The 19199-nt window shown below is 42.5% G+C and overlaps 1 protein-coding gene across 1 annotated transcript in view; it reads left to right on the forward strand.

The window, feature by feature from the left end:
• triob (trio Rho guanine nucleotide exchange factor b) overlaps positions 1-19199 on the forward strand; it is a gene marked incomplete at its 5' end in the record, with an annotated part of 92963 nt that overhangs the window by 57684 nt on the left and 16080 nt on the right. The window contains 20 exons of the mRNA XM_079227369.1: positions 875-994; positions 1914-2012; positions 2102-2194; positions 2715-2864; positions 3001-3115; positions 3232-3347; positions 4459-4581; positions 4997-5191; positions 5694-5800; positions 6350-6416; positions 6909-7018; positions 7152-7221; positions 7405-7494; positions 7618-7710; positions 7808-7919; positions 8110-8300; positions 8655-8756; positions 9902-10041; positions 10143-10242; positions 13139-13391. Coding sequence (XP_079083495.1) covers positions 875-994; positions 1914-2012; positions 2102-2194; positions 2715-2864; positions 3001-3115; positions 3232-3347; positions 4459-4581; positions 4997-5191; positions 5694-5800; positions 6350-6416; positions 6909-7018; positions 7152-7221; positions 7405-7494; positions 7618-7710; positions 7808-7919; positions 8110-8300; positions 8655-8756; positions 9902-10041; positions 10143-10242; positions 13139-13391 — 2446 coding nt within the window. The remainder of the gene's footprint in view (positions 1-874; positions 995-1913; positions 2013-2101; positions 2195-2714; positions 2865-3000; positions 3116-3231; positions 3348-4458; positions 4582-4996; positions 5192-5693; positions 5801-6349; positions 6417-6908; positions 7019-7151; positions 7222-7404; positions 7495-7617; positions 7711-7807; positions 7920-8109; positions 8301-8654; positions 8757-9901; positions 10042-10142; positions 10243-13138; positions 13392-19199) is intronic.

A 19199-nucleotide genomic window follows, 5' to 3' on the forward strand; every position in this document is an offset into this window, starting at 1 on the left:
CTGTGAAGCGGCATCAGTTGTAGTGGTTTGATGAACTATTAGTTCAACCTGGTATGAATCATATATGGACTCATCATGTCTAAAGTTGCAGCTGTTTGTCCATGCATTATGTCACGTGAGATGTATATACCACTCCTCTAACATGTTGAGTAGCTAACATACCTCATTGCACACGCAATGGAAATGTAGGCTCCATCATCACTTTTATAGCCGAGCTTCAGTGGCAGTTCACCATCACCCACACAGCAGGTGTGCTTGAGTCAGAGAGAGAGAGAGAGAGAGAGTCAGAGAGAGAGAGAGAGAGAGAGAGATGTGTTTAAATGCCCTTTGGCCAACAACACTATGAGCAAACAGGATTCTGTGTGCATCTAGGAGATTGGGTGCACGGCAAGGTGTGTGCAAACTAAAGAGATAGGAGAGAAAGGACGAAGCAAAATATGTAATCCATACTGTCGGTATAGGGAAATGTGTGCAAGGTAACAATTTGAAGAGAGAAACAGGAAGTGAAGGAGTGTGGATGCTAGGGAATGAGGAGGTTACTGGGTTTGAGAAGCAATGAAATATATATACATATATATATATATATATATATATATATATATATATATATATGTATATGTGTATATGTGTATATGTGTGTGTGTGTGTGAGAAGAGACAGATAAAAGTTGGCGCACATGGAGGAAGAATATTGTAGAGCTGATTTTTTTTTTTATTATTTTTAAAAAGCATAGAGGACCGAGAAGATTGAGAAATTCACTTTTTGAGTTTGATTGGAGATGTTTTCAAAGCATAAGGAGTACAATTGATTCTGTTCAAGAGAACGACTAATAAGATCATGAAATAACGTCTTTGTGTGTCTGTGTGTTCCTCAGGTCCTGGGTTGGATCCGTAATGGGGAGTCGATGCTGAACGCTGGTCTGATCACTGCCAGTTCGTTACAGGAAGCCGAACAGCTGCAGAAGGAACACGAACAATTCCAAAATGCAATAGAGGTAAAATACAAAATTCAATGTATTTAAAATGTCCCTCTTCTTGCTCTCTTTTCTTTTTACCTGCTCTGGTCTTCACCTCCCTTTTACCTCACCGTTAATCTACTTTACTCCGTTGCCCTTCATCCTTTAACATTTTGCCTTTTCCTGAAGCTCATCTCCGCTTCACCGCCTCCCCCGCTCACCACAAGTCACACATGAAATAGAATTATAAACGACTAATATCTAGACTTCTCTCTGCTTACCTTTCTCTCTTTACTACTGATTATGCAGGGTGTATTTCCTTTGAACCCCCTTCATGCCTGGCTAATTTAATGCAGGCCTGTACCTGACCTACTTCTACAGAGCTCTCTCTCTCTCACACTCACACACAAAGATGCATGCTCGGAAGAAAGCTACGTTTATATGAGACTTGAATTTTAACACGCATGTCGTAACTGTAGTCCCCGAAGCCTGCAAAGGGTCCTGCATGATGAGAAAAGAACAAGAGATATGTGAACGTCCTCCACGACATCACTCTGCAGGAGCTGCAGACGTTACCAAAGGTCGCAGGAAGCCACTCATGCTTCCTTAATCACTTTCTGTTGTCCTTTCCTCTCGTGCTCTGAATCCATCAAGGTGCAAAAGCCTTATTATCAGGCTAACCGCTATGACACAAAAATCACCAGATACGGTCCTTTGACCGCCTCCCTATCTCATTTCCTCTCCAGGATGCTCACTTCAGGACAATCTGTATGACACAGCTGTAATCAGACGCGATCCTCCGTTGCTCCCCAAACTCATCACCACACTGCCCTGCAGGCTCCAACAGGGAGATGCGGCTGTACTTTCAAAGCAATCGTTGGCATATCCATATAACTTTTGAATTTCATTATTTTTTTTTTTTGGTTTTGTTTTTATCTCGCCCTTATCCCCCATGAAGAAAACCCATCAGAGTGCGCTGCAGGTACAGCAGAAGGCTGAGGCTTTACTCCAGGCAAACCACTACGACATGGATATGATCAGAGACTGTGCTGAGAAGGTATACCGCTCTCTTACAATCGCATACATCTGTAGAAGGAAACCAGAACAAGGCAAGTGCTGAGCTGGTTTGTTTCGTTTGACCTCCAGGTGGCAGACCACTGGCAGCAGCTGATGCTGAAGATGGAGGACCGACTCAAGCTGGTTAATGCTTCCGTGGCCTTCTACAAGACCTCTGAGCAGGTACTTGTGAGCTTGAGCCAAAACCTCGAAAGGGGATCATGTGAATTGCACTCCTACCTTTACACTCCTACTTTTACACCTTTAAAGTGTTTGATGAAAGAGTATGATGAAAATGCTCCCATGGATGTGCAGTTTCACTGGTTGCATTAAAGCAGTGGTTCTCAAACTGTGGGGCGCGACCCTCTAGTGGGGTGTGGAGGTATTACAGGTGGGGAAATTATTCTCTGCATTTTGCCCAAATATTAGTTATTTTTCGCACAGATAGAACTTTATTTGCATTGTTCTAACAAAGTGATTTCTTTATTGTATTATTTGAAAAAGCACGGATGGAGGAGTCACAAAAAGTTGGACGGAAGTTTTGTTACAATTTTGTTGGGTCGGTGGGGCCCGAACATTTGTCTTCCTCCAAAGTGTTGCGTGACAGAAACAGTTTGAGAGCCACTGCATTAAAGTCTGCAGCAGGAGAAGGCTCGTGTCTTTTTGTACAACGGTTGCATGGACTGTGTCGTCTGTGTTCCAGGTCTGCAGTGTGTTGGAGAGCCTGGAGCAGGAGTACAAGAGGGAAGAGGACTGGTGTGGCGGGGCGGATAAACTGGGGCCGAACAGCGAGTCAGACCACGTCACCCCCATGATCAGCAAACATCTGGAACAGAAAGAGGCCTTCCTCAAGGTGATGAAGAAGAATTCATTTGACTTTTTTTATTGAAGAAAAGACACATTTAATCACTTATTTGTGTGATTTCAAATTGAATTAGTCGGAAAGGTTATCATAATTGACCCTCTGTTGTCATCCTGCACACTTCCAGGCCTGTACGTTAGCCAGGCGTAATGCTGACGTCTTCTTGAAGTACCTGCACAGGAACAGTGTCAACATGCCCGGCATGTTGTCCCATGTCAAAGCTCCAGAGACTCAGGTTAAGAGTAAGTTCATTTACCTTTTTCGATCCAAAGATTCTAAACTGATTCGCAGAATTTGAAATTCAGGTGTTCAGTATTTTTCCTGTATGATGCCGATGGTGCTCGTGTTGTGTCATCAGATATCTTGAATGAGTTGCTGCAGAGAGAGAACAGAGTGCTTCACTTCTGGACCATGAGGAAGCGCAGGCTGGACCAGTGCCAGCAATACGTGGTGTTTGAACGCAGCGCCAAGCAGGTGTGTGTGTGTGTGTGTGTCCTTATGATGACGTGTGTGCTATGACTGTTTTTATGTGTGCATTTGCAAAAAAAAAAATCCAATATGCAGATAAGGCTGAGCAGATTGGTAGATTGTGTCATCAGATGTATTACAGAAGAGAGTACGTATAAATAAGCCTCCTCCCTGTGAGATGATTGGCAGCTGTTTGTGTTGGAACCAAGTCAGTGAGCGTACAGCTGCAACTTCCATCTGGATTCGTCTGTTTTCTAAGTAATGATACATTTCAGATGCACTTGACAGGTTGTAAGCTGTCAAGACAGTCCTGAAGACAGCTATCATTATATGGCCCCAGTAAATATAAACACAAGGTTTATTACAGAGCATTGACAAACACTCATTTTGGCCCCTCAGGCAGGACTGAAGAGTTCAACCACTGGTATTTGTTTTATTGTGACAGGTTTGTTCTCTCTTTTTTTGAAGAATAAAGATCTGAGCTAGGATGACAGGTCAAGAATACTTCATATTTCTCAGGCAAACAAGTTGTAGATCATTTTAACATCAAACTATGAGATGGACAGAGTTTAACACAGACACTTTGCTCCATCTTGTGGTGTTTGCAGAGCATAGCGCAGGCACGCGGCAATGCACTTAGCCAATAAAATCAGATGACATCATAGATATTTTCTAGGACATTGCTATTCTAGGGCGATCCAGGTTTTTATCCCCATGGCCCAAATACTTTCTGGTCCCACAGTTTGACTTGACCTGGTGGTCGGTGCCTGCAGGCCAAGCTATGAAGCGCAGGATAAAGAATAGAAATCATGTCGGACCTTTTTGAAAACGGAATTCTAGAAATGTATGAATAAGTTACATTGTAATAGGCGGTAACATCTAAATCCTGGCTAGAATTACGGTTGTGTCATTTTCTAATCCTGAAATACCATGAATGTGATCAGGTAAACTGTACATATCAAACCCTGATTAGTTCAGAAGAAGGAGACCCTTTGACTTTACATTAACCGCCATGAGAGTTTCAAGCTCACCTTGTACCGGGTCTTCAGCTACGGATTATTAGCAGAGCAATCCCTGCCGTGTAAATGTGCTCACTCCTGATTGGCTGTGTCCTCAGGCCCTGGAGTGGATCCATGACACTGGGGAGTTTTACCTGTCCACACACACATCCACTGGCTCCAGCATTCACCACACACAGGAGCTGCTTAAAGAGCACGAAGACTTCCAGATCACAGCGAAGGTGAGCGTGCGTTTGTGTTTATTTGAGTGTGTTAATAGAAAGGTGTGAAGGATAGAAACTCGTGTGTGTGTGTGTGTGTGTGTGTGTGTGTGTGTGTGTGTGTGTGTGTGTGTGTGTGGGGGGGGGGGGGGGGGGGCCTTTCCCGTGTTGTGTGTCTGTTTTCACAGTCCTGCGCTCTTCTGTGAGGCCCATTCCCAGGGCGATGTATTGTCCCGATCCCTCAGTGCCGTGTTACTGTTATTGTGTTGGAGAACACGCTATTGTGTCCATGAAACAACACACTGATTCCCAACTCTCTCTCTCTCTCTCCCTCTCCCTCTCCCTCTCTTATCTACCTTTCCTCCACCGGCGCTGGCTCTCTGCGGCCACCTCTCTTTTCTCTCTGTCCCCTCCCTAAATGTCTCTCTATTGATAGCAAACCAAAGAGCGGGTAAAGCTGTTGATCCAGCTGGCGGATGGGTTTTGTGACAAGGGCCACGCCCATGCCCTGGAGATAAAGAAATGGGTGTCCTCAGTGGACAAGCGCTACAGGGACTTCTCTCTCCGCATGGACAAATACCGAACCTGCCTGGAATCAGCCCTTGGCATTTCTTCTGACTCCAACAAGGCTGTGAGTACACACCACTGATGAAAATCCACGAATAATACAGATGTCTATTCCTCTTGACTATGTGTATGGTTCATCCTACAACCTTGTTTTGGCCGCTGGATAATGAAAGAACATGAAGCGATAAATCCGTTGATGGAGTCCATGTCTGGCACAGGTTATAGTAATAAGGATATCATCTTGGCCTGCAGCCTTTTTAGTATGAGATTAAAACAAAATAATGTTTGATCTGATTCATTTAATCATACATACAACCCCTAGCTTTACTTTTATTGTCGTTTTAAGAGTAGGGTCAGATACAGATAGATATTGGAGACTGTCAAATGTCACCGTCTGTCATTCATGTCCCTTTTTTAACTCCATCTCCCAGCAGTGCATTTTAATGAACTGGTGCTAAGAGAAAGCAAATATGTCGCACATCGTTGTGTTGAGTAGTGAATGACCTCCATGCTTGTGTGTTGTGTGCGACATAAAAGCCACTGTCTCTCCCTTTCAGAGCAAAGAGCTCCAACTGGACATCATCCCAGCCAGTGCCCCGGGGTCAGAGGTCAAGTTGAGGGATGCCGCCCATGAGCTCAATGAGGAGAAGAGGAAGTCAGCGAGAAGGAAAGAGTAAGTGCAGTTCAGCATCACAGGTTTCCTACGCAGGCGTGGATGAATAATTCAGTAATTCCTTGCAAACATATGAAAACATGTATTTTTTTTTTGTCCAATTTACATGTCAAAGCTGCAGCCAGGATTTGGGTTTACTGATAATGTGGAATCAAATGCTATGCAAAAGTTATACATAGAACATGAGCACGTTATAGCAAACACGGAAATATAACACGGAAATTGCATTTAATGGAGTGTGACAACAAATGGAAATGGAGTTTACGGTCCATGTGAGAGGAGGAGGAGCAGCAATGTGCCTTTTATGAGCAGTCGTCACAAAATGTGGTCCTGATGCTGCATAGAATATGTTTGGTTTTTAAATGGTTTTTGGAGAAACAGCCTGTACATTGCAGTACAACAAGTTAACAAGCTACACATGAGCCATACGGGAGTTATAATGCATCCACATTATTTTATTTTTGTATAAGTCTTCCCCACAGGTTGTTTTTATTTCTATTTGGTCAACTACAGTTCAGCACCTGAACGCCTCCCAATGTGTCCTCTCAGGTTTATAATGGCTGAGCTGATTCAAACAGAGAAAACCTACGTCAGAGACCTGCGGGAGTGTACGGATGTAAGTATTAGTAATACATGTACTTTGGTTTTTTAAATGTTGTTGTCGTTATGCACGTTGCTTATATTGCATTTGCACATCCTTAAAAAAAATGGGTTACATTTAACTTTTCCAATTAGTTACACTTTTTCTTTTTTCTTTTAATTAATGCGTCTTACTTTTTTTAATACATTTTTAATTAACTGTTTAATTAGCTGCAGTTGTATTAACAGTTTTTTAGTCAACTGTAACTATTATTGGATTTTAACTCACATATCTCAATAATTCTCACTGGTTGGTCTTATTTTATTGAAATGTGCATTCCTACTTCTTTATGTTTTTAATTCCCATGTATCAGTTATCTGTCTGTTTTAAATTGTCTTTTCTCATGTCACACTATAAATCAATATGCTGCAATATGTTTGTGGCTGTAACTTATGCGGTTGCTCGTGTGTGTGTGTGTGTGTGTGTGTGTGTGTGTGTGTGTGTGTGTGTGTGTGTGTGTGTGTGCAGACGTACCTGTGGGAGATGACGAGTGGCGTGGAGGAGATTCCTCCTGGTATTGTCAATAAGGAGCACATTATCTTTGGGAACATGCAGGACCTCTACGAGTTTCATCACAAGTCAGTAAAGCTGTGATCTGATCTATTCTGTTCTCCTAACCACCGACGTCTGTTAATTTGGTTTAAATCTTTTTTCAAAAGTAGTCAATATACAGAATTGGTTCCGCCTTTAAATATGTCTGTCTCTGTCCAGTATCTTCCTGAAGGAGTTGGAGAAGTATGAGCAGCTTCCGGAGGATGTCGGCCATTGTTTCGTGACTTGGGTGAGAGGATCTACAAGTTTCATGTACCATCACAGTGTTAATTTGACTAGGTCCATATGAGGTTTATTTAGCAAAACATGTGCAGTACACTAGCATGATGGAGTACTACACTTTTCTTTTTAAAAGTGGTTGTTTTGAGACTCTTAGTAAGTCGTGAGTAAAGACCTTTTTTCTCCTGCCTAGGCTGATAAGTTCCAGATGTATGTGAACTACTGTAAGAACAAGCCCGACTCCACTCAGCTCATCCTGGAACACGCTGGACCCTACTTTGATGTAAGTGACTACCATTATTGCTTAGTGTACTATAAGTACAGATATTAGAGATGGAGTTTATTACTCCTTTTAGAATAATAAAGCAAGTAAGACATGCGTCTGTTTCCCTCGTTTGATTTGCAGGAAATCCAGCAAAGACATCGCCTGGCCAACTCCATCTCCTCTTACCTCATCAAACCAGTCCAGAGAATCACTAAATACCAGCTCCTTCTCAAGGTACGGCAAACAAAACAAAAACTGAATCCATCAAAGATATCATGGACGTGTTCTTCACTTGGTATAAATGTCACGATGTGTGTGTCTCTGTTCGTAGGAGTTGTTGACGTGCTGTGAGGAAGGTAAAGGTGAGATAAAGGACGGTCTGGAAGTCATGCTCAGTGTCCCCAAGAGAGCCAATGACGCCATGCATCTCTCTATGCTGGATGGTAGGTAGACACACACACACACACACACACGGACACATGCATCTCCTGTTCTTGGATGTTAATATTCCCCTGTACAACTCTGTATTCTGAGGTTTTGATGTGTCCTATTAAATTAACCTTTAGTTCTCTTTTGCGAACATAGTAAACTCACACAGTAACTTCATTCAGCTGCCTCTCTTCTCTACCTCAGGGTTCGATGGGAACATAGACTCCCAGGGAGAGTTGATACTTCAGGAGTCCTTCCAGGTATGGGATCCCAAGACTCTGATCCGGAAGGGCCGCGACCGACACCTGTTCCTTTTTGAGATGTCGCTGGTCTTCAGCAAAGAAGTCAAAGACTCCAACGGGCGCAGCAAGTACCTGTTCAAGAGCAAGCTGTTTGTGAGTAGTGCACTGCTTGATCCGACTGTTGTTTCTGCTTCTTCCGACTAATTAGGATAGTGGAGAAATCAATTAAGATGTACTGTGAAACTTACCGTCACACACCAGTCATTATTATGGTTGTCTCTCATGTTATCACTCTTCCTTGGTCAAATGTGTAAATATATAACTCAAAACTGTGAATTTAAGACCCGGATTGGTTCAGGGTTGATCCTTGATTTTTGGGGACTTGAGTCAGCTGGAAGACGTCGATGCCACGCGTTGTTTTTATGTTTGGTTCCACATTGTTTTCGCGTCACTTTGTTGTTGTTTATGCATCATGTACATTTGCTGATATCTTATTCATGCCCTTAGACGTCCGAGCTCGGAGTGACAGAACATGTGGAGGGAGATGCGTGTAAGTTTGCCCTGTGGATGGGCAGAACCCCGACTTCCGACAACAAGATCGTCCTCAAGGTATTTCAAGATGGGGATTTTGGTAAAGATGTTTTGGTCTCTGCATTCATATTTTCATTAACAATGTACATTTGAATGAAAACCTGGAGAAAAAAAGAAAAAAGCTGGGAATATTCTTTTAAAATGAATAATAATAATGCATTTAATCTATATAGCGCTTTACAAAACATTTTAAAAATCATCCTAACAATACAATAAAAACAATAAGAACATAGAGCACACAATCACACAATAAAAGCAGTTCTAATATTGTACAATCCGATATAATTTAACAAGTTAAAACTGAGAACCAAACTATTTTTGCTCCATAAGGAGCTTTATTTTAGTTTAGATCTCCCTTCTGCAGAAGAGGCCAAGTTGTCCATGCATAAAGAAGAAGAGTCCGTTCTCCACCCTCACTAAAGCCGGCATAGTCCCCTCTGCTCAGCCAGGAAAGTTCCCTCCCTGCAGGGGGTGGAGTGTTACTTCATGCACTCACCACACAGAGGCATTAGCATAGCAGAGGATGGGTCATACTCCAAACTCACAAGCAACTTGGTAGTTCTCACGCAGTGAGTCAGAAGCAATGTTTTATGCAGATGTCGATGTGTTGGAGAGAAATACAACAACTAGCGGATCCCAGTGTGTGTGTTACGATGTGTGACTGTTGCTGTGCAGCTATCGGTCTTATTACACAACTTCTGATGATCATTTTAATCTGCGGGTTGTGTAGCGGTGCTGCAGCAGCCTTGGTGCTGCTGGTTGCTAAGTGAAGGTGAAAGCGGAGACACAGACGGGCGTTGCATTGCATCAGTGACGTAAATAAACAATAAGCGCCTCTCTGTGGAACCCCCAAGTGAAGTACATGAGGCATTATCGTCATTTCACAAAGCGTCTGAACTGTGACGTGTGACTCGAGTAGAAGATAGCGGGGATCAAAGCACTCGTGGGATCAGACAGAACTATGTAATTGCTAAATTAAACTTGATGCAGTGTCATGGGTCAACAATGCATTCATTCAGGCCAAGTGGGCGGGGCAACAGCTTTTATTCGTGTCTCCGCTGTTTCACTGATGTTTTTTGCCTTTTCATATGAAAGCACACTGATGAAAAGACCTGCCTACCTTGCTGACATGACGCATGTACGTACACAATCCTGTCTCCCAGGCTTCCAGCATTGAGAACAAGCAGGACTGGATCAAACACATTAGGGAGGTCATCCAGGAGCGGACGGTCCACCTGCGTGGAGCTCTGAAGGAGCCCATCCACATCCCTAAAGCCACCACAGCTAAGCACAAAGGCAGACGGTAAGCTGTACATATGTACAGTAACAGATCAATGAAGATGTAATTATATATTAATATAACAGAAAAGATTCAACGACTGTAATGACACTGTCCGCCTGCAGGGACGGAGAGGAGCTGGACAGCCAGGGAGACGCCAGCAGCCAACCGGATACCATCTCCATCGCCTCACGCACATCCCAGAACACACTGGACAGTGATAAGGTTCGACTACACACACACACACACACACACACACACTCTCCAGACATTCTTCATCCTCAAAGCGTCGTAGGAAGCACTTTAGTGATACAACAAATAGACGTTTTTTTTTAAATTTCAGTTTAATTTCATTTTAAATTTTTCCCTGCACATGCCACACAATTCAGCTAATTCAGTCAGTATGGAGCTGATCTGTCACTCGCTATCGGGTCCATGTCATGCCATCACACGTCGGAAGCTGCAACCCGGCTCGATGCAGGCAACTCTCCTCAAGTCGCTTCCTGTGAGAGTGTTTGATTGTGTTAGGAGGAAGAAACAGCCCATCTGACAGGGCTTTAAAGCTGTGTGTGTGTGTGTGTGTGTGTGTGTGTGTGTGTGTGTGTGTGTGTGCGTGTGCGTGTGTGTGTGCGTGTGCGTGGGACAGTCGGTTGTGGTGGTTATATCTGTAATAGCACCACAGAAGGCTTGTCCTCCTACGCTCAGTATGAGCAACTGTAAAGCCAACACACACACACACACACACACACACACACACACACACACGCCAGAATACACCGAGAACAACATTTCCATACTTTTATGTCATACTAATTATAAACTGTAGCTGTAGACTCTTCTCTGGCCTCGTGCTCGATCAGGAAGTGAATTATCTTTCGAGTGTTCGCTGTATCTGTTTAGTTAACTGTTTGCACAAAGCTCCGCTCTGTGGTTGTTTCATTAAGTACGACAACCAAATTGTAAAGCAGAGCTCTGTGTGTGTTTGTGTATGTTTAATTAACAGTCATTGTTCAGTTAAGGACATACGCTCAAGCATAAACATTCAAAAAGCACACAATAACACATGCAAGTATACATTTAGCATGTTCTCGTGATCTTGAATCACTCTCTGTGAGACCTCTCATTCAAGAGTGACATTGGTGTGTGTGTGTGTGTGTGTGTGTGTGTGTGTGTGTGTGTGTGTGTGTGTGTGTGTGTGTCCACGTCCCTGTGTGTGTGTGTGTGTCTTTGCTTGAGTGACTGACTTGTGTGCCAGCAGCTTCCGCCTCCCCCGCTCTCTTCACAGAGGATGCTCGTCTGTATGCCAGACAGCAGAGCTCAGTTTGAAGTCCTCGCGGCGATCCATCATTAAACATAGAAATACACGGGCAATATTCAGGGTTTTCTCTTCACATTTTTGGTTGATCACCAAGGGACATTTGTGGGCTAAATTGTGTGCAACACTTGTGTATAAAGATGAGGATGGATTAACCGCTCCAGAGAGGAGCCACACAGCAGGGAACCGGTTAAGCGGAGTGCTGGTGACCGGCGCACTGGATTGCAGCAACTTTTCCTCCTGGCTTTGGGATGTTATAATGGATCAGGATTGTGATTATCTGGGGAAATATTACATGCATGAATCACTTGCCCTGTTTTCCAGACAGCTTATGCTTACCCAGTGAGCAACTTCTCATTGGGATCGAGCACATTTAGCGGATTGCTGTAGATATCAGACGCTGGAGAGGTTTTTTGTTTAGTTTTTGGAGTTTATTCGTAATGAGGGAGTGGAAAACAATGGAGAGGCTGGAAGACAGGCTCTCACATCCCGTTTCTCAACTCCTCAGCTCTCTGGCGTTACCACACTACCAAAGGGTAGGTTGCAAGTACTGTGCTTTGCTAATGTTAATAACTACTGTGACATTTACGCTGTGAATATCTTTGAAATGATCAATGCAATCTATTTCAGTTGTGAAGAGCATAAGGGTCTTGCAGCACTGCATATATTTCAACACTAGAAACACGGAGCAGCAGTAGACCTTTGAAAGCATGGAATGTGTGAATGTATACACTTTATATGTAATATTACAAAAGTCATATGTAATATAAATGCTAACAAGATCATTTAAATAATGTAAGGTAACTAAACATTATTTAATACAACCATATGTTACTTTTTCTTAAATCACAAGAAATGTTAGGTGAAGAATTAAGAACTTAAAAACATGAAATGTTCATTCGGACTATTGCTGTAAAGAGCAAAGAGGACAAGCTGCACATGATCGGACATTTTGGGTATTTATGACTTTGAATTATGTCCCAGATCATTAAGAATTGTATACGCTTTTGTGCTTAATATCTGTAGAATAACCCTCTTGTGTAGTGTTGCTGCCCGTCAGTCGTTTGTGAGCACAGACCACTCGCTGTTCGCACCGAGATCGGAGCCTTCGTGGCAACATGCAGCTGCATTTCCAGTCACGTGTTGACAACGGGACTAATCACGCCGTGTTCCACCTCTCTCTAATAGCGCCTTTTTTCCTTCTGTTCACCGACACTTGAATAGATGTTCGGAGTCAGGTCGTCAGAGTGACGTTTTGTTCACTTGTGCTAGGATGAGTCACCGATCATCAGCGCACGTAGACTTCCACTTTGCAGTGCTTGAGTACCTGCGCTCTTATCAAAGGATGCGGTGGAGGGAAATGTTGCTGTTGCTTCTGAGAGCCCATTCATTCCATTGTGTGATGTTAGAAGTCATTTTACTGAATGACAGTATGGCATAAGTACGACTAAGTAAGTACTAAGTGTACTTACTAACATACATTCCACCACTGCTGAATGACCATGCGTATTAGCATCCCTTTATACCTTTTAAAATATGTGTGGCAATACTATTGCTGATCATAAATACTATCTGGACGAGATACATATGAACAGTAGCTTGAAAAAAATGGTTGTTTTCCATTTGTCATCCCTCAATCTAACCACAATGCATCACTACACACATGCTCACTGTATTTACCTTAACAGTATTCAGTTTTCAGACTCGTGCAAACGTGCACAGCAGAACTAAAAAAATTACCAATATCGGCATTCGTTTCCAGATAAACATCAAAATGTCTCCACCCCGTCTCTCTTTCCCTTTCAGCTGTCCGGTGGCTGTGAGTTGACGGTGGTGATCCACGACTTTGTGGCCAGCAATGGCGGCAGCGGCGGGGAGCTGACGGTGCGGCGGGGCCAGACCGTGGAGGTTCTGGAGCGGCTCCACGATAAGCCGGACTGGTGCCTGGTGAGGACCACGGACCGCTCTCCGGCCCAGGAGGGCATCGTACCCTGCTCCATGCTCTGCATCGCGCACTCCAGGTCCTCCATGGAGATGGAGGGGCTCTTCAACCACAAAGGTAGGATGAAGCATAAGGGAGCGCTAGTGGGATGTGTTTCTTGTGTAATAGTAGGGATGAGAGACAGTAGGATGGGGGCTGGACCAAAGAAATATTCAGCAGGATCCAAACAGATGGATCCGGACACCAAACAGCTCATTTATGTCGAGCACCAGGCTCTTCCTCAGACTGCATGCATTTCTTGTTTGCAAACAAATCATCGGTGACCTGCAGAACCTTAACTTCTCACCAAGCAAGCATGGGAAAAGCACAAACAAGTACTATTTCTAGGTGTTGCTATGCAACTGTGGAAAGCCCAGCACAGCTCTCTTTTAAGTATCTTAAAATAATTTCAACCTTTTATGTTCCAAGCACTGTAACATCTGCCCATCTGATTCCAGTCAGAATCCCTTTCATGTGGTGTTGTGTTGTGTTGGAGCAGACGGCAGCGTGTGTGTGTGTGTGTGTGTGTGTGTGTGTGTGTGTGTGTGTGTGTGTGTGTGTGTGTGTGTGTGTGTGTGTGTGTGTGTGCGCGTGTGTGTACATTTCTAATATCCATATAATAACCATCACTGCAGATTATTGTTGTTATTTTTCTGCATGCATAGATGCACACAAACATTATAGTCTATTGTGTACATATATATATTTATATTATATATATATATTTTAGTATTATATATATATATATATATATATACATATGTATATATATTTATATTATATATACATATATTTTAATATTATATATATATATTTATATTATATATATATATATTTTAATATTATATATATTTATATTATATATATATATATATATATATATATATATATATATATATATATATATATATATATATATATATATATATATATATATATATAGTGCAGGCTTGCTCATGATGGCTGCATGTTGTAACTCCATCCCATCATCAAGTCAACCACAAACTCCCTTAACATGTGTGTGTCTTTCTTCACACTGTGTGTGTGTGAGTGTGAGTGTTATGAGCGGCTGCCATTATGTCTTCTGTTTGTGTCTCTCCCTCTTTATCTGGATGGACTGGTGAGCGCTGCACCGCTTGTTTCTATGGTAAAATACAGAATACAAATATGTTGCTGTCTCTTTGAAGTCGGTGTGAGAAAGGTTGGGATCTGTGTTTAGAGTGAGAGGATGCCTGGATTGTACACACAGAGACGCACGACTTTGGAGTTAGCTGAAGGATTTACTGTCTGTCTATGGATGAATCTTAGTTGCATTATGTTATTGGAAATTTTGTAATTTCAGGCTGCCATCAAACAATCTGGCCAGGGACAGCAGTACAATGTAGTATATATTATAACAAATAGTACAGCACAGAAAGAAGGGGTAGAATTTCCCAACTACTTATTATATTATTATCATTGTTCGTAACACTTTCTAATACCTGTACGCTATGAAGCATTAGTTAAATATGAGTAAACACTTAATTCATAATTTATAAAGCATTGTTCCACACTTTATAAATTCACCATTTGTAAATGAAGTATTATATAATGCTTCATAGCGTGCAGTTATTATAAAGTGTTACCGTTTATTTGTGTTTGTCTGTGTAATATTTGGTCCATTAGAGGAGCAGTGGCCTAAATAAGTCTCTCTCTGGTCCTCTGGCTTGGTAACACTTTAGCATTATATAATACTTCATTTATTATAAAGTTTATTTGTGTTTGTCTCTGTAATATTGTGTCCTGTTAGAGGAGCAGTGGCCTAGAGAAGTCTCTCTTATGGCTCGGTAACACTTTATAATAACTGCTATGAAGCGTTATATAATACTTTATTTACAAATGCTGAATCCATCATGTATAAAGTGTGGAACAACGCTTTATAATTGATGAATTAAATGTTTACTCATACTTAACAAATGCTTCATGACTTGCAGTTATTATAAAGTGTTAGCTTATTAATAATATACACGTTTGACAGGTTTGACTTGGTCCCTGTGTGTGTGTGTGTGTGGTCAGGAGGAGTGGTGAAAGGAGCTTCTCTCTACAGGGGTTACTGGGCTTTAAAAAAAGGACGAGAAAGAAGATGACAAAAAGCGACTTTGCTACTTTGTCAGCTTTTTAAAAAAAAAATCCGACCAACCGTGTGGGCCACTTTGTCCAAAGCTGTGTAAGGGTGACAGTCGTGGGGATTAGCGCTCTTGGGGAAATCTCCCCTTTTTCCCTGCTGTGCGTCTCACACAAATGAATAATTGACTGCTGGGGCAATGTGTGGAATAACAGACCAGGGAAGAATCAGAAGGCTTATCCTGCAGAGTGTACAGCCGGCAGCTGGTTTGTCTGCTCTGATTATAGGACGTGTGAAATAACAGTAGTTGGCTGTACGTGCTCAGCTTGTTTTCTAAATGTTTAATCAAGACCTCTGTTGTTCACTTCGCTGCTGAAACCTGCGACGCATTCCTGTTGAATCGGGTCTCGAGCACTTTCATTTGCACTCTAATCACATTTTGGGTGTGATTGCTGGAATCCCCCTTGTTCGCCGAAGCATGAAGGTTGACTCTCGGGCGCCTGTCATAATGAAATAAACACAAAGGTGCAAACAAGGTAACGGCGGCGCTGTTGATTAAAAGACTGTTCGGAGCGGAGGAGTGTATAAACAAGTGTGTGTGTGCGTGTTCTTACAGGATAGAGTGTGTTTAGAGACCATGGACACACACACACACACACACAGTTAAACAGGGGGATCTTTGTGCGTCCAGGCTGCACTGCACAGTGTGTCAGATGAGGTGAAGATGTAGGCAAACAGAGTCAAGTTATGAATATATATGCATATAGTAGTTAAGATAAACTTCTTGAAATCCCCAATTGGAGATTTGGATTTTCAGAAAAATGATCCGAAATTTCCGAACCAACCACTAAACATTTTGCAGTTGACTTCTCTTGGATTTCATAACCGAGTCTATATTGGTTCGGAGCATACTGCACAACGTGTATGCGTCCTAATGCCTGTAAAATATGCACCCGCCCACACAGAGTGAGTGGGCGCTTCTACAAAGGGTAATACGGTAGATGTGCTGCATGTTTACAGACATCCCCTCGGAACAGAGAGGCACAGTGGAGGCTTGCCCAATATCCTCACAGCAGCCCACTCGCAAGAGAGGGAGGGAAGGAGATACAGAGAGAGAGAGAGAGAGAGAGAGAGAGAGAGAGAACACATCCTACTCTCTAATGCTGCATTTGACTTTTTCTTTTTCTTCACTCTGGACTTCACACTTTCCTCTCTCTGGAATTTCAGCTGCGCAGTTACTTTAGTTTTTTTTTTAATTTGACTCCTAACTACGAGTTATTTAGGAATGGTCATCGTAAAGTTGGAGATGTCGACTCAGAATCTGGAGGCTTGATTATTTGACTGACATGGCCCGTGGAATTCAGTCCCTCGTGTCTCTGAACCCTTTCTGCTCCATGGACTCGGCGCAGGGCGGACCCTCTGACAACTGCAAGTTCTGGCTGCTGGACCTTGGTAGGTTCCTCGATCATGTGCAACACACATAATGTGCAGAGCCATGTTCTCGCTCTTCTGCTTCTAGCAGGTTTTGAGTCCTCTTGGCTTGTCGTGTTTTTTGCAATTCTGCAGTTTTAATACTATACAGTTGAAAAAAAAAACAGGAAAGTTGTGATACAAAAGTTACAATTTGCTCAAAGTCACCAGTTTGGCTTTACTGCCTGTTCATCTTTATCCCGTTGAAGACAGTTTGGGCTTATTGTGTTGAGATTTCAGGCCAGCTATTTTCCAATGGGTTTAATGCAGAGGGCATTTACTAATCAAGTGTGGATTATGTTGTGGCATTATGCCAGTGAAAGTAATTTGTTGAATGCACCCTTATGTGATGAGATATTAAGTCTAGTGAAATCACGTTGACAAGATTATATCTTATGTCTGTATGCCAGGTCAGGCGGGTGCTGCACAGATGGACAGAGGATGTTATTGTCGAGCCCGGGGAGAAAAGACAGTAATGAGGTCAAAGAGAATGAATCAGGAGCTTCTCACATTCTCAGTGCTTCTTCTCTTTCATGTTTTCACAGTGGTGCGTCCGATAAAGTGTGATAAAGCCTCATCGAGTTTTGCCAGACTATGTAGCAGGTGGTGTCTAAACTGTCCCGCATCTCCCATCCCAACTCCACGCCCTCCCTAACTATGGCTGTTGGTGGCGAGCCCTGTCCAGCATTGTCCACATTTTTTTAGATTTCTGGAGCTACACCAATAAAAGTGTGTCTTCAACCACACCGACTTATGTGTGTGTCTGTGTGTTTTGCATCACTTCTCCTGTGGAAGGTAAGACCACACGAAAGATGCTCCCCTGGTGACACCTCTGGAATCCCAGGCATGCTTCTGTGGAGCTGCACAGACCTTTGGGATCATTCCAGCTGTACAGCTGCCCCTCCCCTCCCCTCCTATTCTTAGACACACGCACGCACACACAAAGTCGTAAATCTGGCGTGCTCTTTGCAGTAGCGCCAATGAGCAGGGACTGGCTTCTGATAGCGGGTCGTTAGCTTGCAGGAGATGAGCAAACGTCTGAAGGTGAAGTGGAGAGCCTCTGGTTGGCTCTCGGTCAGGAGCATCAGCACTGAGAGCATGGTGGTTGAATATAGATCTGATTTTCTTTTGCATGTTTTGACTTTTGAAGGTTCAAGATGGTGTCAACACGCTTTAAAAGTATATATTGCATGTATGTACGCACATGCATGTACTTTATGTAAACACATACAGTTTGTGTACCCTGTGCAAAACCCTAATGATACATTAATATATATATATATATATATATCTCAGCAGAATGAGTCCACTGATGACTTAACCAATTCGCTAGTTTAGCATAATTATTAGAAAAATGCTGTTGACTATGATACAGAAAGGTTATAGCCAGTCTCAATGTTTACAGAAGTTAGTGCCATAAATGATCGTTTTGCTACATTAAGTTTCGCCTCTTGCAACTTTAGGAAAATTAACGGCAGTTACATTGTTGTACGTAGTGTCAGCCTATCAGCAATATTTATTTAAGCGTAGCAGGTGGGACAGTTGGGTCTTGGTGTCTTCATTATGTATTTTTGGAGAGTATTTAAGAATCATGTCTTAATAAATTCAGATTTACTTTTTAATGCTTGGGATAATTCTGTAAATGTAACTCTTGACATAAAATAATACAAAGGGAACGGACAAACTCTTAGCGTCAACCCTGCAAAAAAAAGTGTGCAATTCTGACCAGCTGTTCTTGTAGTGTCACCCTGGAGGGCAAAGGTCATGCCCTCTGTCTGTGTCTGTGTGTGTGTGTGTGTGTGTGTGTGTGTGTGTGTGTGTGTGTGTGTGTGTGTGTGTGTGTGTGTGTGTGTGTGTGTGTGTGTCCCTGAGGTTATTTTCTATTGAGGAGGAATGTGTCAGGGCCGCTGACTCCATGTTTCACTCATTTACCCTTTTGTTTGCCTGACCTCTTCAGTCTAATCAGAGGACGTATCTCACTGTCAAAGATCATTGTCTGGCACCTGAAGAACAAGAGCTTTTACCCAAAGGCCCCACAATAGCCATGGTTCTTCCATTACCACTGAAACCACATTTAGTATTTGAGTATTTAAATGAGATTCACAGAGATGCAAGTGATTGTTTCTCACCGGAAACCCACATTGGTGTGAATCTACATGGTAAATATTTGGGATACACCTAAATAACATCTTTTAGGACCCAACAATCTAACTAAATGTGCTCAAATTATAATATATTGAGGTTATAGATAGAAATATGTCATATTGCATACTTCAAAATGTAGGACTACTCCTACAAAGGGATGCAAGTAC

The sequence above is a fragment of the Taurulus bubalis genome, assembly GCF_910589615.1.
Source record: "Taurulus bubalis genome assembly, chromosome: 12".
NCBI lineage: Eukaryota > Metazoa > Chordata > Actinopteri > Perciformes > Cottidae > Taurulus > Taurulus bubalis.